Source organism: Myotis nattereri (genome assembly GCF_964212035.1).
Source record: "Myotis nattereri genome assembly, chromosome: 1".
Lineage (NCBI taxonomy): Eukaryota > Metazoa > Chordata > Mammalia > Chiroptera > Vespertilionidae > Myotis > Myotis nattereri.
In genome coordinates this window covers 111,100,208-111,126,477 of record NC_138075.1, presented here as the reverse complement: position 1 = coordinate 111,126,477, position 26,270 = coordinate 111,100,208, and the positions used below count along the sequence as shown (strand labels likewise).

Sequence of the window (26,270 nt, the reverse complement as noted above, 5' to 3'; positions counted from 1 at the left end):
CTGAAGCTCCAATTCCAGGTGTTCTCCAGGTTTGAGTCCTGGTCTTGTGGGATAACAAATGAAGGGACTCTAGAGATTGGAGAGCCAGAGATAGAGAGAAAGGCTTCCTGGCCCACCTCTGCCAGGAAGCCCTCCCTGACCACCCCAGCACATACCAGGACATGGTCTGCATGTCTTAATCCCAACCTCCTGTAGGTACTGCGGTTTTCCTAGATGACTGGTAGGTTTAGTCCCCATGGCTCCTGGATGTGTCTTACCTTTGAAGCTGAGAACTCCCATGTTCCAAGGTCATTATGACGAGGGTTCTAGGGGCCTTGTGACACACAGCTGGCAGGCTCTGTTCAAGTGTGGGAGGTCAGGAGAGGCCCAGTTCCCCCTGGGAATGCAACTCATCCCCCAAAATGAAGACCACTTTCCCTACTAATTAAGCATCATTTAAAGCTCTAAGTAAGCTCTGGGTAGAGCGTAGAGGGTGCTTTGAAGACAACCAGCAGGAGCCATGACCACCCTCTCTCCCGAAAACAGCCTCTCTGCCAGGCTGTCGGCCTCCTTCATCCTGGTGCGTGTTCTTCATCAGCTCCAAGTCCCTCCCTCCCCAGCCTCTGGTTTGTAGTAAGCCATCCCCCCTACCCCCCACGGGGTGGGAAAGACTGGAACTGTGAGCTGACCTAGAAAGGTAGGTTGTACCTTGGTCTCATCATCAGCACCAACAACAGGACTGAGAAACACAGGTCCCCTTTCACCCTTCTCTCTAAACCAGTGTTACCTTTTCCTCATTTGTGACATTCCAGCTGATGAGCTTTACGTTTGCAAGTTCAGTCTTAAAGATGCTGATTAATTTTCCTTGGTGCTATTGCCAACAATTTTGGTATGCTGCCACCAGGTGGCAGTAATGCTTTTATTAGTGGTGCTTCCAAGCCTAGTTAGTAAGATAGATTTATTCATTAGAAGTCCGCCTCAGTCATAAAAATTGTCCACACGGTATATTTTTCAAAATTATAGTAACTAATTATAATTTCAAGTCTCATTAATCATAATGATTAAGAGAGTGATAAAAGAGTAGCAATCCAAAATGGGCACCCCTCTCCCTGAATTTTAAATGTTATTGCTTCATTGCAGATTATTATCGGGCCTTGATTTGAATTTTCTTCATATCTTTCTTCATTTCTCTGAACTTCAAAAAAGATAATAATAAAACAACAAGCTTTCACATAGCATCTATAATGTACAATGACTATTCTAAATGCTTTATAGCCACTTATTCTCATCATAACTCTATAAGATGGATGATGCTATTCATTTTATAAATGAAAACATTGAGGCACAGAGAGTAAATAAACTTGCCTACACAGCTACTAAGTGGCAGAGCTGGTATTTAGGTGTGGACAGTGGGTCACAGAGTCTTTTTCTTTTTTCCCCATTGATTTTTAGAGAAAGCAGGAGGGAGGGAGGGGAGAGAAAGAGAGAGAAACATTAATGTGAAGCGCACATCAATTTGTTACCTCCCACATGTGCCCTGACTGAGGCTGGGATCGAACCTGCAACCCAGGTATGTGCCCTTGACTGGAATTGAACCCAAGACCCTTCAGTGTGCAGGTCTACACTCTAACCACTGAGAAACACAGGCGAGGTCAGGAAGGCCATCTTCTAATTCAGTGATTCTCAAGAGTGGCACTCAAACCTGCAGCATCAGCATCAATTGAGAAATGCAGATTCTTGTGTTTTAACAAACCTGCGTGATTCTGATGTGCAGTTAACTTTGAGAACCACTGTTTTAAACCATTCTGTTCATCAGCATGCTATATTGATGATATACCCTCCACACCTGGGTTATTGCTTATCACCTGGGTAACTTTCAAGTGCACTTACTGCCCCCTCCCAATTTCAATATGCCTGCCTCCTTGGGGCCCCCACCTCTCTCCGGGGTGAGAGCCATTGACATGGTAAGCCATAGTTACTGTTGGGAATGTGTCTTGTCCTTCAAGTGAACTGGAGTGTAAAAGAGGTTAAGAACCTTAAGCAGAGTCATTGACCCTTCCCAGGCTTTCTTGAGGGCTCTGTTTCTGAGTATTCAGAGCAACGTGGCATCAAAGACATTCATAGAAAGTTTTTCTGACCCTCCAGTGGATTTCCTATTTTATTAAAAACATTAGTGGAAATTCTTAACCCAGTGATGCAGAAGGGAAGGGAGGGTGGGGAGATGTACACCTGCAGCCAAGGTCTGTGGCAGCAGGAAGCCCCTTTCTCCCAGGGAAGCATGGCCACGGCTCCCCCAGGCTTGCTGGTGGGAGTGTTAGCCTGCTTGTGCACATCATGAAGTAGGAGACTTCCACAGCTGCTCTACCTAGCAGTGTTCTCCTCGGGGGACTAGGAAAGCAGCTACTGCATCGCTGAAGCATATCCAGCTTGTGTACAACATAGTTCCCCCTCCCTAGCCACAGGCTATTCTACCCAGGTGGGTTGTGCAGGGCCTTAGGGAATAGGGGAATAGGGGTGAATGAAGGTGGATTTGAGAAGCCATGGAGCTGGCAGCCCCACCATTTTGAAGGACCTCAGATACAGGCTCTGTGATTTCTGGAACAGACGGGTGTTGTGGATGTAGTAGGAGAAGGGATGGAGGGGGCTTTCATGAGGAAATTTTCACCTCCAGCCCGCTGCATGTCAACAAACTTCTGGTGTTTGTCCTCAGCTTGCTAGCAAATGTCTCAGGCTTCTTGTGGGTGCCCTATCGTTAGCTACGGTTTGGGAAGTAAAAGGAAGTAAATGGCATAGAGAAAAGGAGTTTCCTGGAAGGAGAAAACAGTGACTTTTTATAAACAAATTCAGTGCTGACAAGGTAGGCACATGGCCCATTGTTATAGGTAGACGGTTAGTAATGCAAATTCTTAAAGAAGGCAGCAGATGACTTACTGTGATGTTTCTAATTATTTCTCCTTATTGTGTCAATGTCATGTCTTTTATTGCGGTGTGCTGTGTATATTACTTTGATTACTTTGCCACTCTTTTATTGTGTTTGTCTCTTTCTTCATATATTTATTTATCTTTCTAAGGCATTTGATTTTAGCATATACCTTTTGCTAACAGCTTGTGTAGATGTATATTTTTTTAAATTCAAACTGAAAATTCTTGCCTCTTGTCTGCCCTTCCTGGTGGCATGGCATTGGGGTTCAGCACCTTGACTCTTGCACTAACAGGTTTGGGTTCAAGTCTCAGCTCTGATACTGGCTGTGTGACTTCAAATATGCTAATTAGCCCTCCTACAGTTTCCTGGCCTGTAAAACAGTGTAATAACTACACCTACCTTATAGATGGGTGATAAGGTTAAACAAGTTAATATATTTAAACTAGAGGCCTGGTGCATAAAATTCGCACATGGGGAGGGTCCCTAGGCCTGGCTGCCGATCAGGGCCAATTGGGCCCTCCCTTTCCCGGCTGCCGGCTGCCAGCTGAGGCCTTGCTTTGTTCTGCGCCGATCCCTGGTGGTCAGCACACATCATAGCGAGCAATCGAACTCCTGAGGAGACACTTTGCATATTAGCCTTTTATATATATATAGATAAGCACTACGTTAAGCACCAACTCTTCGACATCCCCCAAGGGGTCCAAGATTGCGAGAGGGCGCAGGCCAAGCCGAGGTACCCCACTGGTGCACGGTCGGGGCTGGGGAGGGATGCGGGAGGTTGGCCAGCCAGGGAGGGACTGCAGGAGGACTCCAGGGCGTGTCTGGCCCATCTCACTCAGTCCCAATCGGCCGGACCCCAGCAACAACCTAACCTAACAGTCAGAGCATCTGCTCCCTGGTGGTCAGTGCACATCATAGTGACTGGTCAACTGGTTGAATGCCCCTGGTGGTCAGTGCACTTCATAGCAAACAGTTGAGTGGCCTTAGCATATCATTAGCATATTATGCTTTGATTGGTTGAACGACTGACTGGTCGACTGGACACTTAGAATATTAGGCTTTTATTATATAAGACTGCTTAAAAGTGTCTGGCCCATCACTGATGCTTTTAAGTGTTTACAACTAATAAGAGAATGTAATGAATTTGTATTCAAAATTAATTTTTTAAATTTCTATTCTTTTTATGCTTTATGATTTCATTACTTCCCTGTTGTTTCTGTATTATTAAAATGAGTTGGAAGAAAACTGTATGGTTCCTATCAATCTCTAATATTTAAAGTAAAAAATGAAACAATTTTCTCTGTCTCCAGCTTCAAATCAAATAAAGAAACTGAATTTGCAGTTTAAAATCTTCCCACAGAGAAAACTCCAGGCCTCGATGGCTTTCACTGCTGAGTTGTACCAAACACTGAGGAAAGAAATAGTAGCAAGTCTACAAAAACTCTTCAAAAACTTGAAAAGCAAAAATGCATTCCTACTCATTCTATAAAGTCAACATTACCCTAACACTAAAATTAAAGAAACTGCAAGAAAATTATAGGCCAATATCTCTCATGAACATGAATGGAAAAATCCTAAATAAGATTTTAGCAAATAGAATCCAATGATATGTAGGAAGGATAATATATGATCACCAAATGGATTTATCCCATTTCCATAGTGGCAGAACATCATGTAAAAAAAAAAAAAAAAATCAAACATTCAGTCCTGAAAAAACTCTCAACAAACTAGGAAGATAAGGGCACTTTCTCAATCTGATAAAGGGCAACTACAATTATCAGATGGCATCATGAAAGCCTGAATGCTTTTCTGCTAAGATTGGGAACAAAAGAAAGATGTCTGCTCTCACTACTTTTATTTAACATTATACCTGAATTTCTAGCCAGTGCATAAGACAGGAAAAAGAAATAAGGCATCCAGCCTGGGAAGGAAGAAGTTATTAAACTGCCCTTGTCCAAAGAAAAATGATCGTCTATGTCAGGGTTGGCAAACTTGGTCTGTAAAGGTCAAGTAGTAAGTATTTTAGTTTTTGTGTGTTGTTTCTGTTGCAACTACTTAACTCTGCCATTATAGCACAAAAACAGCCATAGACAATGCATGAATGAATGGGAATGGCTGTGTGCCTATAAAACTTTATATAAAAAAATACAAGTTGGAGGCAGATTTGGCCCATGGGTCATAGTTTCAAATCCTTGGCCTGTATAATAAGTCCCACATAATCCATAAAACAAAAACAAAAGACCATACTAGAAATAATAAGTGAGCTTAGCAAGTTTCTGAATATAAGATCAATATATAAAAATCTATTGTATATACTAACAATGAACAATTGGAAGTTGAAATTTTAAAAATAACACCTTTTACAATAACATCCAAAAAAAGAAATATTTAGGGATAAATCTAACAAAATACATGAATAACCTATATACTGAAGTCTACATAACATTGCTGAGAGAAGAAATTTAAAGAGACCTAAATAAATGGAAAAATATACTGTGTTTGTGGGTCAGAAGATTCAATAGTGTTATCAATTCCCCCTAAATTGATCTATAAATTTAATACAATCCCCATCAAAATCACAGCTGTCTTTATTATAGAAATTAACCAACTGGCTGAAATTCATTTGGAAATGAATTCCTAAAGTTCATGCATTTCCTTTTTTTAATATATATTTTTTATTGATTTCAGAGAGGACGGACGAGGGAGAGAGAGATAGAACCATCAATGTTGAGAGAGAATCATTGATCTGTTGCCTCCTGCACGCCCCCAACTGAGGATGAAGCCCACAACCCGGGCATGTGCAGGAATTGAACCTGGAACCGTTCAGTGTGCAGGCCGGCACTCTATCCACTGAGCCAAACCGGCTAGGGCATGCATTTCCTGTTATAATTAGGAATCTGGGACACAGCCCAGCTTTGGCACTCTCCTCCTACGTCTAGTACTGCCACAGTGCATGCTGTGTTGCAGTCTCTAAGTACAGGTATGAAACATGACAGCTGTCGAGGGCAGAAGCCTGGCTCTGATTGGCTCAGATGAGTGTCCATGCAGTAGGTGCAAGGTAATGGGGAAGGTCCTGCTTCCCAGGGTTAGGCCAACACTAAGATTTTTTTGTACCTTCTTGGGCCCATCTGTCCTATTTTGGTTCAGACGATAGAGAACGCATAGAGAAGATTGGGGAACTGATCACCCAAGGGAAAGTGGGAAATACAGCAAATAAACCCTCACTGCGGTGGTCACTGCCATGGCTCCAAAAGGCAAAGGGCACCAGAGCTGGATGCTGCTGGCACACAGGCTGAGAACAGCTTCTTGGGCTAGTGTGCACTGCAGAATGCGAAACAGAGGCAGGAGGAAGGGAAGACTCAAGATGCAGGACCCGGGTGGCCACACGGGGCAGCTTTTGTGGCTGGAGCATTTAGGGAGAGCCATTCCAGGGAAAGCTGTCTTGCTTGGTGACTCTTTTTTACTATTCTGAAGTGTCATATAGTTTACCACCATTCCATCAGTGTTTCTTTGCAGTGACTGCATTGGCCATTCATTGGAATGTAAGGGAAATTGACTCCGTGTTGCAAAATGAAAGGTGAAACATGTTTTTCTTAAAACGCGAAAGGTTTTAGAAAATACATTATTAAAATGTATTGTTCAACCCATCCCTACCAAACACGGACTTAATGAAAATTATTTCAAACTTGGGCCTATGGGTTCTTGTTTTTCATTTCCAGTGCTGTTTTACCATCTAATACCTTCCTACTCATATGGTCAATGGACCAGCAGAGTCAGCAATCCCCTGGGAGCTTGTTAGAAATGCATCATCTTGCCCTACCCGGTTTGGCTCAGTGGATAGAGCATCGGCCTGTGGACTGAAGGGTCCTGGTTTTGATTCAGGTCAAGGGCAGATGCCTGGGTTGTGGGCTCAATCCCCAGTAGGCGGTGTGCAGGGGGCACCAATCAATGATTTTCTCTCATCATTGATGTTTCTATCTCTCCCTCTCACCCCCTTCCTCTCTGAAATCAATAAAAATATATATTTTTTAAAAGAAATGCATCATTTTGGTTCCACCCTAGACCGGCTGAGTCATAATCTGCATTTTAAAGATTCTCAGGTGACTTGTTTGCAAATTTAAATTTGAGTCACATGCATGCATATTCAGGTGCATATTAATGGGAGGTCATTTCCATAAGAACTCTAACTTCTTGTTATTGTTTTATGAGCATTTTTAATTACTTTGTATGCAGTGTACTCATTTCCCCCCAAACACACACACACACACACACACACACACACACACACACACCTTAATTAGTGCTTATTTTATATTTTTATTATGAAAGCAACATATATCATTATAGAAAAGTTTGAAAATACAATAAAAAGGAAAAAGTGCTTATAATCCTATCATTCCAAAATAATCACTGTCACCTTGGCCAGTGTGGCTCGGTTGGTTGAACGTCATCCCATGCACCAAGAGGTCACCAGTTTCCTGACCAGGGCACAGACCCGGGTTTCAGGTTCAATTCTGGTCAGGGCACTTATGGGAGGCAACCCATCAATGTTTCTCTCTCACATAAATATTTCTCTCTCTCTTTCTCCTATCTCTCTCTTTCTCTCCCCTCTCCCTCCATCCCCCTTTCTCTCTCTAAAATTAATAAAACATTTTTAAATAATAATAATCACTGTTAGTTTTAGATAGCTTTTTTGGTATTTTTTAGTCTTCTAACAATTTCTAACAATTTTATTGTTAATTCACTATGTATTTGAGCCTATAAGATGTAGTTTTATAATATATAACAGACATTTATGGAGGATAGATAGTACATAGAGAAGATAGATACTGAATGTGCAATTTTGTATTCTGCTTTTTTCTGTTAACATTTATATTTTTCCAGATTATTCATCCTTGTAAGCATTGTTTTCTATGCTTCATAATATTCCATTGAGTACATAAACCATGGTTTATGTAAGTATTCCCTTATTGTATAACACTTAGAGCACTTGCATTTTTCATTTTGGTAAGTAGTGTGCAATGAAAATTATTTTAATATATTTTTTCAGTAATATTTTCAGGATAAATTTCCAGAAATGAGTCAGAGACTACTGCGAGCTTAGATTCACATTGCAAAATCCAGAGTATATCATTTAAAAATCACACTGAAGAAAAAAGCCAAAGGTCCCTAACAGAAGGCTGCGTGGTTGTCCTCAACAGGTGAAGAGAAAGCCGCCCATTGACAAGACAGAATGGGATGGCTTCTTTGACGAGAACGGTCAGTTGGCCAAGTCACGAGACTTCATTTGTGTTAACATCCTGGAAAGGGTATGGTCCCCCAGCCTGGGTCTCCCCCTGGAACTAGGGAGCATGGGTGGGCAAGGGGGAAGGTGGCATTGGGAGGGGCTCTTTTGGCAGGCATTCAGAGAACCATGACTTCTCACCCCCCATCCCGACTTCAGGGTCTGCACCCCTTCGTGAGGACAGAAGCCTGGAAGTTCCTCACGGGCTACTACTCATGGCAGAGTTCCCAGGATGAGCGGCTCACAGTGGACAGTACAAGGAGGTAGAACATTCCAGATCCTATAGGGAAGGGTGGGTAGCACAGTGGGGTGGGGGTGCTCACCCCAGCGTGGCTTTAAATAGACTTTAAACAGACTTCTCATTCTGAATGGCAAAATCCCCGTGGTACCCCTGACCCAGGGCCCACACAGAAGGGCCTTCACCAGCCCGCCCAGTTCTATTTACCAGCCCACATGCTAGCGAGACATGGGCTTGACCCCAGCAACTGCTCTCCTCCCATCCCCACACCCCCTCCCCATGACGTCCCATCCTCCCCTGGGCCTGTGCAGCCTAGGGATGTGGAGAAGATTGGCGTGCAGGGTGAGTCGGAGGAAAATCCAGGGCAGCAGGGGATCCGAGGGCCAGCTGGGGAGCGCTGAGACAGGAGCCCACCTGTTAGTTTCCTGAGGCTGCTTTAACAAAGCACTACCAACCAGGTGTCCACCACAGTAGAAATATATTCTCTCAGTTCTGGAGGCCAGAAGCCCCAAAGCAAGGGCCCGGCAGGGCCTCTCTCCCTCAGAAGGCTCTACGGGAGCACCTTCCTTGTCTCTTGAAGGTTCTGGCGGCTCCAGACGTTCCTTGGCGTGTGGCTGCATCACTGCCGTCTGTGCCTCCATGGTCACATGGCCTTCTGCCTCCTCCCTATATCTCTCCTCTGTGTATCTCTTATATGGACACTTGTCATTGGATTTAGAGCGCAACTAGGTAATTAAGAAAGAGCTCATCTTGAGAGTCTTCACTTGATTATATCTGCAAAGACCCTTTTTAAAATAAGGATACATTCACAAGTTCCAGAGGTTAGGGCATGGACATGGGGGACACCATTCAACCTCATTGTGATGATGGGCACATAACACCCCCTCATTCAATCCTTATAATTCTGAGGCATAGGTGCTAGTGTTATCCCACTCTACAACTGAGGAACCTGAAGCTCAGAGAGGGAAAGTGAGGTCGCCAAGGCTTGACCCTAGTTGCAGACCCCAGTTATTAAGTTGTGAACCCAGGATTCAGGTGTGGCCATCGGACTGCAGAACCATGAGGTCAATCTCGTCCCCATCTGCACTCCAGGTGCATAGAAGAGCATGGTTAGGGCTGGCACTGGCAGAGGGGAGGGCAGCATCCCAGACAGTGGGCACAGCCCAGGGTCCCTAGACTTGCTGGGAGGAAAGGCTGCCTGATTTAGCTTCAGTCCTGTTCTCATAGGAAAAATTATGAAGCTTTATGCCAGATGTATGAGAAGATTCAGCCCCTTCTGGAAAACCTGCACCGGAACTTCACAGAGACTCGGAATAACATCGGTGAGCAGACCGCGGTGGGAGGGCTGTGCAGAGGGGACTGCTGGAAGCCATCTCTGAGCCCTCCTCAGTCTTGCGGGGGGTACTTACCCAGTTCCTGGGAGCTGTCTTGACATGTGCCTGAAATTTCCCCAGCTAAACCGTGGTTAGTCCATCCACCCACCTCTACTGGGTGCTCCTGGATGCCCATGGGGCATGGTGTTTCTATGGGTGCATGCTGTTCCTGCTGGTTTGTCTTCATCTCTTCTCACCTTGGTCTAGAACCAGGCTGGATTTGAATTGGATGAAGGGGTCACAGACCTGGCAGAGGGTTCAGCCTGGTCAAAAATTTGGAAGTGGGAAGAAACCCAGGCAGCTCAGGGTGTGATGAGGGATAGAGTCTGGGGTGGGGGTGGGGGGGTGGGGGGTGGAAGCTGATGTTCCTTTCAAAGCTTCCTGCCTGGGTTGGTTGGGGGAAATAAACTCACCCATTGACCTACTGCTGGAGGTGATCTGGTGCTACCCTCCTGTCCCTTGCTTGCAATCTAGCATATGACATCCAGAAACTCTACGACAAAGATCCCCTGGGCAACGTCCTTATTGACAAGAAGAAGCTGGAGAAGATCCTGCTCCTGAGCTATGTCTGCAACACCCAGGCAGGTGTGCCACAGTGCTGAGCCTCCCCCGTGGCCCCCTCTTCTCAATTCCTTGCTGGAATTCCTTCCCTGCCCAAGCCCAGGCTCTGCCCTCCTACTCAGCCCCTCCTAACTGGCCCCTCCCCCCAGAGTACCAGCAGGGCTTCCATGAGATGGTGATGCTCTTCCAGCTGATGGTGGAACATGACCATGAGACCTTCTGGCTCTTCCAATTCTTCCTGCAGAAAACGGTGAGGGTTCGGCCTGAGCTGAGGGCCTCCCCTTCCCCCGCTAAATCTTTAAACAACCCCTTGAGGTTAGGCAGGCACTGGCAACCCCAGCCATTTCCTCTAGCCCTGGAACAGCTCTTTGGGTCCCAGGGGAGCCTAGAAGTGTGTTCCCCAGTGCAGCGTGTTCTAGGGTTGGGGTGGCAAGCATTGGAGTTGTGGAGGGGGCTGGAGTGATGCTCTGGGTCCAGCTCTCACCAAACCTTGAAAGGGTGTGATGACAAGGCCCAGTGATGGCACCCACTTCTGGCATTCCTCTCCCAAAACATGCTCTGCTTCCACAAACATTCCATGGCTCCTCACACCTTCAGGATAAAATCCAGTGACCTCAGCCAGGCATTCAATCCTCCATTGTCAGGCTGCTCTCACGGCTCCCTTCACATGACCTGTGCTCCAGGCACACCGGGGACTTGGGGGTTACCCAGATGCACACCGTACTGTCCAGGCTAAAGGCTTTTGAAATTGCTGCTTCATAGAAAGAATTCCTCATGATCCATGAGAGGCTTCCCAGAACCCACCCTCATCCTTCCCTCCACCATGCAACAGTGGACACTGTGCTTCCCTGGTCCTGCTTCTGACCCACAGCATGTGTGCAGAGAAATAACTGGGCTCACTGCATTGTGAGCCACACCTGACACATCTCTGCATCTCTCTCTCTCTCTCTCTCTCTCTCTCTCTCTCTCTCTCTCTCACACACACACACACACACACACACACACACACACACACGCACACACGCACATGCACACACACAGGTGCACATATATATACAGATGGATACACTGGCACACACAGACCACATAGACACAGACATGATGTGTGCATGTGTGCACACATACATACACAATACGCAGACTTATACAGAGACATGGGCCCAGCCTGGAGCCAGACATACAGAGACTCCTAAAATTGGAGAGCAGGACTGGCTTTTCTGGTGCCCTCAAGCCCAGAGGACTTAGTTTCCCTCCCTCCCACCCATCTTTCACAGGAGCACAGCTGTGTCATCAACATCGGGGTTGGCAAGAACCTAGATATGCTCAACAACCTGATCAGCTTCCTGGACCCTGTGTTTGCTAAGCACCTAAGTGAGTGGACAGGGTTCATCTCAATGGGGTTGGAATCTGGACAGTTGAAAATCCACCACAAACCATCTCCAAGGGCAGTTAAAAAAATGATAGCCAAGCATCCTGTGTTTCCCACGTGTTTGGTATGCTCTGGTGTCTGGCTGTCTGTTTCAGCTCCCTTGTGTGTGTCATCCGTTTTCTCTAATTATGGCCTCCTGGCTGGCACCCCATTTCTCTCCCTACAGAAGGAAAGGGTGCAGGGGCTGTGCAGTCCCTCTTCCCCTGGTTCTGCCTCTGCTTCCAGCGCGCTTTCAAGTCCTTTGATGATGTCTGGCGGCTCTGGGAGGTGAGGTGCTCTGCTGGGGCAGAAGGGATAGGCCCCACCCCTCAGGCAGGCAGCAGGAGAGCTCTTGTTGCTGGCTCTGGATGGAGTCCAGGTGCTCAGGGTTTATTGGGTCAGTGACCCTGCTCCTGCCCAACAAGAAGGAGGCCAGAGCATCCATTCATGCATCTGTTCATGCAGTCCCACCAACTTCACCTCTCTGGGCAGTCAGGGCAGAGGAAGGGGCCTTACAGCCTATGCTGTGGACACCTGGCCTGCAGCTCACTTCCCTGCCTCCTGCCAAGTGCTTCACTCTGCTCTCATTCCCTCATCTCCCCGTTCCTCTGTCTTCCCATCCACCTGGTGCTAGCTCCTTGCTGAGCCTTCCCTCTGGCGGAGGTGGGTCCCCCACACAGGTTGCACCTGCAGTCCTTTGATCCCAGTCCCCATGGCCATCAGCAGATGAACCTCCCCTAGAACACACCCACCCCGCATCACTGCCCTGTCCGGTGGCCTCCATTGTCTGCAGGACCCAGCCCAACGTTTAGCCTGAAAGGTTTAGCCCTATGACTCAACCCTGACTCCCTCCTCCCTCCTGACCTGCTGGTCTCCATGCCCAAGTTGATGACCACCCACAGGACTTTGGTGACACCTGTTCTATTGACATCAACCATTGCTTTGCTGAAGCTCCACTCAAATGTTACCTGGTTGTTCTCTGCCCTCCCTCTACCTTCCTCTCCCCTCCCATCCTCTCCCCAATTTCTCCCTTCCTCCTCCACTCGCCCAGGAGCCAGCTCAATGCCTAGAATCCCAGAGGTAGCTGTGAGCACCTCTGAGTGAGTGAGTGAGTGAGTGAATGAGCAAGTCAGCAGTGAGGCCCAGGAATGTCTGACCCTGGGCATGTGGGTGGTGGGTACCTCACCATCTTAAGGGCAGTGCAGTCTCAGGCCACAGGGAGCAGACCAAGACTTGCCTTTCTGAGCAGGTTCTGCTGACAGGGAAGCCCTGCAGAAACTTCCAGGTGCTGGTGGCCTACAGCCTGCTGCAGATGGTGCGTGAGCAGGTCCTGAAGGAAAGCATGGCTGGCGATGACATCCTCCTGGTGAGAGCACCCTCTGGTCAAGCCCAGCCCATGGCTCCTGGGGACCCCCTCCCCCACCCACCCATCCGCGCCTTCCCGGCTGAAGGCCCCAGGCTCACAGGGAACTGGGCTTCGGTGCCCTCTTTGCCCTGGGAAGGATCATGAGGGAGCTGACATGTCCCGAGCACCACACTGAGTGCTTTACAGATGCGCTCATTTGAGCTTCACAACAAGCCTGACCCAGAGTGATGTCCATCATCATCTTCACCCCATGTATCATATGAGGAGTCCAAGGCCTTGACTGGTACTTAACCACTAGGCTTGGCTGCTTCACAGTTAATCTCTTGGCTTTAGCGTCTTCCTGTGGCAAAAGACCTACAGTTTCCCAAAATTTCTAACCACTGCTGAAGTCTTCATTCAAAAATATCTTAGATGGCACCCCAGTTATAAAACAAGTCCTACTTGGCACCTGTGAGACCCTCAGTGGAACCCCAGGACTCCCTAGACCTCTGTATGAAAACTACAATTACCATCTCCCCAAAATATAATTTCCAGTGTTGAAATTTCAAGCACTGTGCCAGGCGGGTTAGGAAAAGATCCAGTGGCCCCAGCGACAGCCATAGTAGCAGCTTTGTCCCCTCAGCCTATGCCTGCTTCCTCCGCCTTCTCCCGCACAGGCCTGCAACAGCCTGGTCGACCTTGATGCCGACGAGCTGATCTCTGCTGCCTGCTTGGTTTATGCGGAGCTTATCCAGAAGGATGTAAGTTGCCCCAATTATTTGTCCTTCTCCTCTTCCTTTTCCAAGAAGCCTTCCCTGATCTCCAGCCCCAGCCCGTGGCAGGTATATTCAGCTTCAGAGACAGTTTGTGCCACTTTATCTGTCACCAACCCACAGGGGTTCTCTGGCGTGGTCTTTTCGCTGTTTGCACGTGTAACTCCTGCCTCCTCTAGCAGACTGCGCTTTCCCAAAGCACAGCCCTCACCCGTCGTTCCCTGTGTCCCTCCCAGTGGATCTGGGCCTAGGACTGAGCACCCAGGGACTCAAGAGAATGTCACTGGCTGGATGAACTGAAGTATGAGAGCAGCAGACCAATGTCTGTTTCCCTCAACCTGCCAGACCCTCCTCTTCCCAGGTTCCAAAGCCATTAAAGGATTTCTTTCTCTGAGGACACACACAATGGACAGATGCCCTCAGTGGACAAGACAAAGGTGGTGCTTCAGCCGTGAGGTCAAGGATCAATTCCACTGGAGTGTTAGGGTGAGGGCATAGTTAATACAAGTGCAATACAAACAGCCTTCTGGAGTCAGTCTGTGGTGGGCAGTATGTGCCAGGTGCTGGGGTAGACAGGGTTGTCCAATGAGAAAAGAGGCCGAGGAGGAAAGAAGAGAGATTGCAAGGCTGGAGGCGTAAATGCTGGGAAGAGATTGGATGGGTTGGGTCAGCATCTCTTCTGTGGCTATGAATTTTCCAAGGTGGCAATGGTTCTGCACCGAGAAGAAAATGGTTAAGGGTCTAACCAACTCTAGGAGCCTTCCCACCTCCTGTGGAAGAGAGTTGAATGGTCTAATAGGCTTGTTCAATCCACTGGACTCAGTCCTGAGAGGGGTTGTCATCTCCCATTTCTCCCCTTACTCCCAACACACCAATCCCACACTAGGCTGTTTCTACAGGGCTTCCCCAGCAGTCTGTAGGACAAAGCCCAAATCTCTGGTAGCAGGTGATTCCACTCCTGATTTCAAAGCCTCCCTCACATGCACCTTCATTTCTCAGGCTGAAAATATCTCCTCAAATTGAACTATCCTTTCCAGCCTTATTCAGTCTCCCAGAGAATGCCACCTTTTCCCTGGCCAGGCAGTTCGGTCTCTCCCTGGGGCAGAGACTCAGCCACACTCTCCCCAGGCGAGGCCAAAGCCTAGAGCAGTGGTTCTCAACCTTCCTAATGCCACGGCCCTTAATACAGCTCCTCATGTTGTGGTGACCCCCAATTTCATTGTTATAAATTGAACATAATTAAAGCATAGTGATTAATCACAAAACAATATGTAATTATATATGTGTTTTCCGATGGTCTTAGGCGACCCCTGTGAAAGGGTCGTTCAACCCCCAAAGGGGTCGCGACCCACAGGTTGAGAACTGCTGGCCTAGAGCCTCCTGCCCAGCCTGCCCATGAGAGGGCCAACATGAATATTGACCAGAAAGAGCTGGGGTTGGTCAGTGCCCCTATAGCTGCTCAGTAAGTGTGTGCACATGTGTATACACACACACACACACACACACACACACACACACACACACACACCCCTGCCCAGGGGCTACCATTTTTCAGAGACGGCTGATGGATGAGCAGAGGGATCCATTGGTTTTACTGTGGATCCTGGCCCTTGGGGGTGAGAGATAACCATCCTCCCACTCTCAGCCAGCTGCCCCACCCTTCTGCTCCCATCCTATCACTCTCAGTGACCATCACTCCAAAGGCACAATGCTGCCAATTCTGTCTAGTCTCCTCCCCTCAGGTGACAATCTCCCAGAATTCACTGTGAAGATTCATATACTGTGCTTCTCCTTAGGTTTATGTTCCCAAGACAGGTGATTTAAATAAGGATTCCTGCATGGAATACAGTGTGCTAAGAACAAAACTGTGTTTTTATTCTTCCAAAGAACCAGAGTAAAAGACATCTTGGGGAGCTAACTGTAGCCTTGGAAAGAGAAAGTTCACAGAAACATCCGATCAGCATGTTCTAGTGCTTCTCGTGGCCTGGTGGCATTAGTTGGTCTGTGGTTTTTGGTTGGGACATCCACAATGCTGAACATCTCTTCCAAAACTAAAAGTTACAAGCACTCAGCTTCTAGGCCAATGGTTTTCAAACCTGTTTCTAAAATCACTGGTACCCCATTATAACACAGTCTTTCCCAGAAACCCAGTAGTTAATGTTGGGATGGGGAGCCCAAAGCCCTCCTTTGTGGGATCCCCATCAGACCCCTCCTCAAACTCACATCATTAGCTCCAAGGGACCTCTCTCCTACAGGGAGCATGTTTGAAAACCTCTGTTGATCTTAAAGATGAACTGGATTAAGTCTCAACACCGAGTTAATCCAGATTCAGACAAATTCCAGGTGGTATAATGATGGACATAAATATCTTAGAAGAACCAAACTTCTGTTAACTCATCTGCAGCACTACTGGCCGTGGACTGTAGATTACAATCTTCTCACCATGGCTGAGCATATCATGGAGCCAGCACACGCTTCTCCTCAATTGCTTATCAGTTATATAACCCAGTGCTATTTTTTCTAGGTCCAGTCAGGAGACAGAATTATGGGAAGAATTGAAATCCTAATCCTAAATTGCCTTTAATGTAGGGGCTGTGCTAGTCTAAATAATATGTTAATTCAACACCTTTATTGAGTCCTTACTGTGAGCTGCCCATTGTCCAGGCACTGAGAATGCAGCAGTGGGAAAAAGAGAGACACATCCCGGTTTCCATGACACTTAGAGTTGAATGAGGATCACTCAGCATTAAAGAATGTGTGACTACAAATTTATTTCTGGCTCTGACGGACAGAAACACAGTTCTAGGAGAGAAGATACAAATTAGTGGTGGTGGCAGTGACATCAATGATGATAGTGGTGATGTCCATGATGGTAGCGATGATGGTGGTTGGGAGGAGCTGTGATGTCAATAATGATGGTGGTGAATGATTGTGATAGGAATATCAGTAAGGACAATAGTAGAAATGTCAATGATGATGGTGGTGGTGCTAATGGTGACTTCAGCAATGGTGTAGTGTTGGCAGAAGAGATGGCCATGTAAATCTTGGTGATGATAATGGTGATGTCAGTGAGATTGGTGGTTATCAGTGATGTTAGTGTCAATGGCGTGGTAGGGTTGGTGGCAGAGGTGTGATGTAGTGTAGTGTGATGGTGGTGGAAGCAACTGGGATGTCAGTGATGACAGTGGCTTTTGGTGGTGTTGTCATCCATGGTGCATAGATTTGGTGGAGGTGGTGGTTGTGATGTCAGTGGTAGTGTTAGTGGCAGAGGTGTGATACCGAATCTGCAATGTTGGAGATGAAGATGGTAGTGATTATGGTGGTTCTTTCATCCAGTCAACAATGGCCATCTCTGTATTGATATTGATGATGGTGTTGGTGGTGTTGGCAATCATGGTAGAGATGGAAACAGTGATAAATTCATTCTGGAAAAACTAGTGCCTAACACATTTCCAATATAATATTTTTAAATGAGTCATAATGGCCATGAGCACAGAGATAAACAGAGGCACACAGGCTTTATCTAAGCTTTCTAAAACTTGGTCCTGAGCCTGATGTGAAAGTTTGAATAGGCTGTGTGCCTTCTGTGACCTCCCCCTACCTCCCCTCCTTTCACTCTTGTTCCAAGCCTCTTCCCTGGGGTCATTTGCTCCCTCTTCTCTGGCCACCTTAAATGATGCTAAGCCCGTCTTCATTCCTGGAGCCAGGATAATGGCTCTCTAGCCACTAATAGCTTCACAGAGGCGCATGAATAAAGATCCAAGTTCTCTGGGCCCCAGAGTCTGGGTTTTAGACTCAGAGGGAAAGAAAGGAGGAAGGCTCTGCATGCATCCTCAGACTGGCCAGACCTGTGTCCAGTGGGGAGGAAGGACTCCTCCCACCTTTAAGGGGAAGGACACAGCCAGCAGGGGAGGCCTCCACTGCCCAGCACCCAACCCCATTGATATGACCATGCTTGGGGTAGAGCACTGGCCTCCCAAAAGGACGAGGAGGGAGGAAGAGGTTGATTTTTAAAAAGTGAAGGAAGAAAAGCGAGAAGTTTTAGAAAATGGGGGGCGGGATGAAATGGGAAGGAATGTAAGCTTTCTTCTTCACCTAACTAAAGGCCATCACTTACATTAGGGACCATCAACAGAGCTATGAATTCTGGTTGAACATGGCAAAGTGACGAATGGTGCTTCGGCCCTGATCCTCAGGGCTGATGCTTCTCAGGAATGGATTTCCCAGACCACTCTTTACCCAGCCCAACACAGACAGGTGTGCACATATATACTCCACACACCCACAGTGCAGCCCAGGCATCCCTGGCGGTGTTTTTGTTAACCTGACTGAGATGTCACTGTGGTAGAAAGATCTTCTTTTTTGTTTGCCTTTCAGAAGAGTCAGGATGTTTAGACCCATTTAGACCAAAGAAACTATCTTATTCTCTCTTACTGCATAACACATGCACACTGCCATACACAAATACACAATCATACCCACTCACACAAATACACACCCACACATACACTCACATACCCATACACACACACAATACACACATACACCCACACTCACACACATATACACTCATACACACACTCACATACACACACATACACACAGAAATACACACACAACACGAATACACACTCATACACACATATACTCACCCACAAATACACACTCTCACACAGACACACACTCTCACACAAATACATTCTCACACATACACACTCACACGTCCATTCACACACATACACACATGCACACAGATAGACCTTTATTCTGTCACCAAGTCCTACCGCTTCTACCTCTACATAGACTATTTGTTCAGTTCTGCAACTGCTGGGAGAGGGAAGGTGGCTTAACCATGCTCTCTCAGGTTTCCCTCCAGGTTTACACAGGCCAGGCTCTGCAAGTCCAGAGCTCATTAGTGAGGTAGTCCCAAGGGGGCTACCCTGGTTCCTGCTCCTGCTACTGTCTCCACTAACCCCAGTGAGATGCATCAGGCCCCATAATCTGGAACTGCAGCTCCTACCCCCAAAGGCAGCAAGTTTTCCCCAGTCCCACCCTTCCACTAAGCCTTTAGGGACCTGAGGGAGAGGACTGTGACAATGAGGAGTGGGCTGGAGTTCCAGGAGGTCAGGAACAAGGGCACTGTGGCCCCAACCCTCACAATAATTACAGCTGCATTTGCTAAGTAATTCCCATGTCTCAAGGCCTGTGCCAAGCACTTCATAGGCTTTCTCTCTCATTATGCTCTTTTTACTGGTGGGGAACTTGAACCACAGGGGTACACAGCCAGTGATGGCAAAGTCAGAATTTGAATACTGACAGTGAATCTCAGAGCCTTCACTCTTAACACTGCAGTATTAGTTCTGGGGCAACTCCTGTGTTCACCTGCCTTATGCCTGTTATGACCTCAGAAAGTCTGGAGAAGATCAAATTACAGCACCTGAACACCCACAGTACAGTACTCGGAGCTGGGAGGAAATGGGAGGCAAATGCCTGCAATCTCTATGCAAACAAGGGCAGCCCCAAACAGCTGTCTCTTTCGGTGCAGGCATGGCTGACAGGAGAGCTGAGCTGCCTCCTGTCAAAAGCATCTTGAGGAAGGGTCAAGATGAGGGTGTGTTCTGATATCTCATCTGAGAAACCTAGGAGGGGTGTCTGCAGGCAGGATAATGTTCTCTGACTAGGCTCCTTGCCCAAGCCCCAGGTTCAATGCCAGGTGGAGAGAAGGTGATGGTGACAGGGATGGTGGAGGCCCTGGGAGAGATGATGTGGAATCGATAGGCTTGGAAGTAGCTGAGAAGATGGCAGAGGTAGAGTTGAGAATGAGGAAGTCCCTGGTAACAATGGTGATGACAGGGGTGAAATGGAGTTGGAGGAGATGGTAGGGTGGCAGTAAAGAAGGTAAGTATATACAGTGGAGGTCATGGTAGTGGTGGCACTGGTGGTGGTCATGGCAGAGGCAACATCGGATGTGATGATGTGGATGAAGTGGAGATGACAGAGGTAATGCTAACAGCAGTCACAGTGGGAAGGATGGGGGGAAGGGTGGCATTGAGGAGGTAAAGGTGGTAGAAATTAGGAAGAGGAAGAGAATTGGCAGTGGCAAGGAGGTGGGGGTATGAAGGTCACTGTGGTGACCAATAAGAGGTGAGGGTGATGGAGAAGTGATGAGGTAAAGATGATGAAAGGGAGTTGGTGAAGATGGTTTCTCACAACTCTTAAGCTCCTTGGGGGAGGGTGTCATAGAACCATCATAACAAAAGCAGGGAGAAAGGAGGAAGGAATCGGAAGAGACACAATATCTGCTGTGATGGGGAGGGGGAGGTTCCCAACCATGGGCCTAAAGAAAACTCAGAGACAACTTCTGGCTTCTCTTCAGCAAGACCTCAGCTGCAGCGCAGTTCCATTCGGTGGGGGTGGCGGGCCTGAGGTCTGCAAGCGGCCAGTGGGCGGAGAAATCGTGGCCTCTGGGCCTCAGTTTCCCCTTCTGAGAAGCTGGAGGAAACATGAAAACCAAGTGAATAAGTGCGTTTGGTCTCTTGCTGGGGCCGCAGGGCCCTTACCCACAGAGGTCCCTGGGCTGACCAGCTGGGCATGTGCAGTGGCAGGAAGCTGCCGTGGGAGGCAGGGAAGGAAGAGGTGAGTGTCAGAAAACAGAGCGCACATGGTAACCAGGGCTGGGGAGACAGTGACAAATGTCTTCTCAGAACAGGCATTGCCCGCTATCACTCCTCCACAGCCCAGATCCTCTCCACTTTTCTGTCACCCTCACCTCATTTTGATTACTACAACGAAGGTTGCCGGAGCTGTATCCCTGATGCTCTCCTCACAGTTCCAGTTCCCTCCGGGGAGGTCACACCCGAAGCCAGCTACAGAGTGAGCTGGTTTAGTCCACACGCTCCGGAGTCAGGCTCCAGATAATAGTTGTGTGACCCTGGACAATATGCTTAACCTCTTTGAGGTTCTGTTTTCTCATCTATAAATTAGGAATAAAAATATCTACTATACAGGTTGTAGTGTGGATGTCTATAACATGTTTAGTCCAGCTAACTTCAACTCAAAGAACTGGTAGCTGTCGGGCAGACACTTCAGGAGTCAAGTGCACCAATATCATTTATTCTTTAACCTAAGAAGCAGCAGCCACAGGAGAGAGGGCCTCTCCAAGACCTGTGGCTTCTGACAGCTGCAAGGTACAGTTGAGCCTTCTGGTGGAACCTACACTTGCACATATTGTCCTGCAGAAGGCGCACGTCCTCCATGAGCCAGGACTCCATGGAAGACCAGGCTGCCCCAGGGAGGAAACACCCTGCCCAGATTGTGAGAGTCACTCTGCAATCCCTGTACTCCCCTGGGGTGAAGGGGTGAGCGAGGAGGAAGCCTAGACCTCTGGCCAGGCTGCTTTGGGAGGCCGGAAGAGGGGCAGAGAGATGGAATCAGTTGTTGCTTGTGGCGCTCAGAGGTCCTCAGTCTTTCACTCTGGCTGCAGATTTGCTGGGGACTGGCCTTTAGCTTAGGGCGGAAGAGCCATCAGGGTTCCCCTGGCAGCATCTCTGGGCAATTCCACACCCCCTTTCTTTGTTTGGAATCCCTCCCCACACATATACACTGTGATCCAGCATGATTCACTGTGAGCAGCAATAATCCTAATGGCCCAGCCGATGGCCCATGTTTGCCCAGGATGGCCTGAAGAGAGCGGGACTCGGCAGTCACCTCTCCTATCTGTCTGTCAGCCTCGTCCCTAGGCCCACAAACCATACAGGCGCACACCAGGATGCTGCTGTTCCCATCGGCAGACGCTCTGCTCTGAGTCACGCAGGCACAGAGAGCAGTGATGACACGAGCTGTGCCCTCCTGCCACGGGGCCAGTGTCAGGGCCAGCAGGGCCATTTAGGATGCACACTAAATGCCAATCTGAACAAGGTGGAACCATGGATGTGTCTGAGCCAGGGAAGGAATGCAATGAAGTCTGGGTTGGAGGGCTCTGTGTGGGGCTGGAGTTGGAGGCCGCCTCTGTTTTTTCTAGCCAATAAAACTAGACTGTGTGCCACAAATGTGTTTTTTAATATTTTAGTAATTTTAAAAGTAAAAAGAAACAGGTAAAATATTTACTTTACCAATCTATATAATAAAAGGGTAATATACAAATCGACTGAACAGTGGAATGACCAGAACACCTACGGCCCCTTGCCCCAGCTGGCTCTGCCTTGGAGCAGGCACCTCCACCCCGATCAGGGCCTAGGCCGGCCCGCGGCCCCTCACCCCAGTTGGCCCCACCCACGGCCGCTTGCCCCAGCTGGCCCACCCCCAATGGCCCCCATCAGGGCAAGCTGGCTGGACCCCACCAGTGCATGAATTCATGCACCAGGCCTCTAGTATATTCATAATATTGTTGCTTCAACATGTAATCAATACGAAGATATTAATGAGATTTTTACATTCTTATTTTGGTATAAGTCTTTAAAATCCAGTGCATATTTTACACGTTCAGCATATCTTAGTTGTGACAAACTACATTTCAAGGGCTCAGCAGCCACATGGAGCTAGTGGCTCCCATATGGGACAGTGCATGTGAGACAGTCACTCACCGTTGTTACCTCTAGTCTCCAATCTCAGCAAGTTTATGTGGACTGTCTGGCTCACAGGCTGGTAGTCTTCTGGGATCCTGAGCAGCAGTGGCTGAGGGATCTAATGAGCTTCAGGCTCCCTCCCTTCGATTACCCCCACAAGGGAAGCCCACAGAGCCTCCTGGAGAACTGGAACCTGCTCATAGCTGGATGGGCCATCCACCCTTGCCAGGGAGCTCCCTTGCCAGAGGCTGCCAACTGGTGCAAGCTCCACAGGATACCTCAGGAGCCCTCTTCAAACCAGTCCTCAAGGCACTCAGGGCACAAGGCTGCACTACCAGAGCTCCTTTCCCTGGCCCACAGCACCCCCCTGAGGCTGGGGATGGCCCTCTGTCCTACTTGAGGGGAGGGACTTTGTGCAACCATAAGGGAAGTTAACAGTATCTGCAGAGTGGAAAGAAGAGAGTAAGGAAAGAGGCCCAGGAAGGCAACAGTCTGGGCAAAGGTCTGGACATGGGATCTAGGGGACAGGCGATGACAGGGAGCCAAAGGAAAATTAGGGGAGAAAGAGAAAGGAGCAGCTGTTGGCCTTGGAGGTGTGTGTGTGTGCATGTACGTGTGTGTGCATGTGTGTGTGCATGTGCGTGTATGTGATGCATACTAAATGCCAAACTAAACAAGGTGGAACCATGGACGTTCTGAGCCATGGAAGGAATGCAATGAAGTCTGGGTTGGAGGCATGTTAACTGGAGCCCATATAGAGAGGACCAGGAAGGAAGAGCTGAGTAAGGAAGTAACCACTCTGGGGTGATTATACATGTTGAATGAAGGGCACTTGTGACCTCCAGTATTTGGCTCTAGTGAGCTCAGCCTAGGCTGGGGCCTGCGTGCAGAGTCTGCAGAGAAAAGTGGGTCAGAGGCTTTAAGGTGGGCTACCCAGGAGTTTCCAGGCTTCTGCATGTCTCTAGGAGGGCCTGCCAGCTTCCACCAAGGGATTCCAATGGCTACTGTGGCTGTGAGTTGGGTAGGGTTTTGCTTCTCACTCACCTCCTATTCTGGACTACAGAGTCTGAGGGCTAAGCAGTGAGCCCTGGGTTCCTGCAAAGCCAACATATTCTCAGCTCACTGCAGACCATGCAGGGCATGTGTGAGCACTATAAAGGCTGTCCCTCTGGGAAGATGCATCCCTTTGGCAGATAGTGCCTTGTGCTAAAATGTGCCCACAATGGGCTGGATTTCACTCCCACCTCTCCCGTGGCTGAGACCCAGCACATAAACCGCACGGCCATGCAGAGCAGTCCTGCATGATTCCCAGCATTGAGGGAAACTGTGCTGAAGTGGCAAGTCACACCTGAAAAGCACAATGAGACCTTCCCCCACCTCCCTCAGATCAGGGGAGGGAGATCTATTGGGTAAATATCATCAGGAAGCTATGAGGGGACAGGATAGTGGGGAGGTTCAGGCAGGGTGAGCTTGCTGAGCCCAGGGAATCAGAGCAGTAGTGTGCCAGGATACAAAGATGGCTACATCTTGTCTCCTTGGAGCCAGGTGAACACAACTCTGGAGAGAGGCAGGACAGAGAGTAGAGTTCTACTTAAAAAAACAAACAAATACAGGCCAAAAGAGTTTAAGTGCCTCCGTTGGCACAGCTAATAACAAAATGGTGGGGATGAGAAGCCAAGTCACAGGGCAGTGAAGAGGCACCAAGCAAACCTAGGGATTGTCCTGGCCCTGACCTTGGGCACTCACTTCACCTTTCTGAGTTTGTTTATCTGAGCTAACATGGAGATAACTAAGGCTCTTCCCCAGATTAAAGACAGCACTGTATGGAGAGTGTGTAGTGACAGTTACAGAAACTGGGACTAAGACCCTAATTTCCTGCAGGGAGAGATGTGGACACTCCTTAAAGGCCCACAATAGATGAGGAAGTCTAGGATGTTAGTTGTCAAAGTACCAGACCTGCTGACCAAAAGAAGGTGGCTCAGAAAGTTGCGCCCAGCCCCCTTCAGGACCAGGTGAGCATGGCCTGCTAAGAGCTCCCAGGGCAGCCCTGGCCAATGACTCCATGTAGGTCACGGGTCAGGATCTCTCCCCTGACTTGGGGCAGCTCTGCAGGGCCCTCCGGAGCCATCTGTGCCTTCTCAGCAGTGCAGCTACCCCTCTGCCCACCTCTGCTTCCTTCACTGTGAGAGGCAACCCCACTCAAATCCCTGAGCGCAAACCTTCATCCCTGAGTGCTTCACAGATACAGTATTCCTTTCTTCTGGCTGCTGTAACAAATCAGCACAAACTTTGTGGCTTAAAACTACACTCATTTATTGTCTCTCAGCTCTGGAGGCCAAACGTCTGAAATCAGCCTCCAACGTGGCAGCAGGGTTGGCTCCTTCGGGGGGCTCTAAGGGAGAATCTGTTTCCTCACATTTTCTAGCTTTTGGGGGCCTCCTGCCTTCCTTGTCTCATGGCCCCTTACTTTTGCATCACCCCAACCTCTGCTTCCGTTGTCAAATCTCCGACTTCCTCCTCTCAAATTCTCATCTTCCTCTTGTAAGGACGCTTGTGGTTAAATTTAGGGCTCACCCAAATAATCCAGAATAAACTCTCCAGCTCATGATCCCTAACTTAATCACATATGCAAAGTCCCTTTTGCCATATAAGGTAACATCCCCAGGTTCTGAGGATTAAAATGTGGACATTTTAAAGGGATGGGGAGAGCTATTCAGCTTGCAACACCAAGAAGCCAAACCAAAGAAAGTAGCCTTCTATCTTAAGCTGGAAGGCCAGATGACAGTCTGATTCCATCAAAGAACAATGGGAGGGGTCTGACTATGGAAGGACTGCCTCTGGAGGCAGTGAGACCTAGGTCGTGAGATATCTAGCTACCAGGAAGGCTTATGTAGGCCTATAAGTCTCTGAAATCCAAGAATGCCTGTGCTCTTTTTTCTCTACCCCTAAATGTTTCTCATTTTTGAAGGCTTGGCTGCCACAGCCCACTCAAAACAGCTGCCTGCTCTCTGGCCTCCACCACGCTCCCCTGTGCCTCCATCGGTGCCTGCCCCCAGCCTGCTGCACACGAGTCTATCTCCAACTTCTCTCTCTGAGGAGAACAGGTCTTTCTCATTTTCTCACCCTTTGATGCCCACCGTGGGGGTCTGTGCCCCTGGAGAGCAGAAGCCTGGTCTGTTTCCAATCAATTGCTCGCAGAACTGGGTCCCCCTGAGCTAATCTATGACTCCCAAGGAGAAAGACAAAGTGCAAGGTGTCAGCCCAGTGGCCTGGCAGCTCAGTCGGAATAGGTGCAGGCTGGGGTGCTCTAGGGAGCCCCACCTACCTTCCATCCATCTAGGCTTGGCAGCTGGAGGAATGGTATGCTGCTGCTCCTGCAGACCCACCTGGTGGCTCTCCCTGGCTCTGAGTAACTCCCCAATCTGCTAGTAGCCCCTTTCCCCAGCCCCAGGTACCTTCCAATAGCTTTCCCATTTCCGTATTTTTCAGAGTAGTTTACATCCTCTGTATTATCTCTCGTTCTCCCATAAGTCAGTCCTGTCCAGCTTCTGCTCCTTTCTCCCACAACACTGCCCTCCCCAGAGTCACCAACAACCTTGGTGCTGCCCAATCCAAAGGCTCCAGTAAGGTCTGGCTTCTCTGCTGCTCTCCATCCTGCCCATCCCTCAGCTTCTTGGTTTCTCTTCAAAAGGCCATTCTGTGGCCCTGGACTGGACTTGGCCCCCACATGGGTCAGACTGGAATGCTTGGGGCACGAGTGTCCCAGGAGCAACCCATAACCGACCAGGGGTGGGAGTTGGTGGATAAATACTGCTTCCTTGC

The 26,270-nt window shown here is 48.4% G+C and overlaps 1 protein-coding gene across 2 annotated transcripts; it reads left to right on the top strand.

Annotated features, from left to right (window-relative positions):
- Positions 1–499: 499 nt before the first annotated feature.
- On the top strand, positions 500–14,278 carry TBC1D21 (TBC1 domain family member 21; the record flags this gene model as incomplete). 2 transcript variants are annotated; one of them, XM_081105787.1, is made up of 11 exons in its annotated part: positions 500–559; positions 8,104–8,211; positions 8,346–8,449; positions 9,652–9,746; positions 10,272–10,382; positions 10,508–10,608; positions 11,633–11,729; positions 11,954–12,054; positions 13,016–13,132; positions 13,789–13,872; positions 14,246–14,278. In XM_081105787.1, the coding sequence occupies 11 exons, from the start codon at positions 500–502 to the stop codon at positions 14,276–14,278; spliced, it is 1,011 nt and encodes a 336-aa protein (XP_080961913.1). The 2 variants fall into 2 exon arrangements, with proteins under 2 accessions (XP_080961913.1, XP_080961914.1); XM_081105788.1 differs by lacking the exon at positions 8,104–8,211.
- Between the last annotated feature and the right edge of the window lie 11,992 nt (positions 14,279–26,270).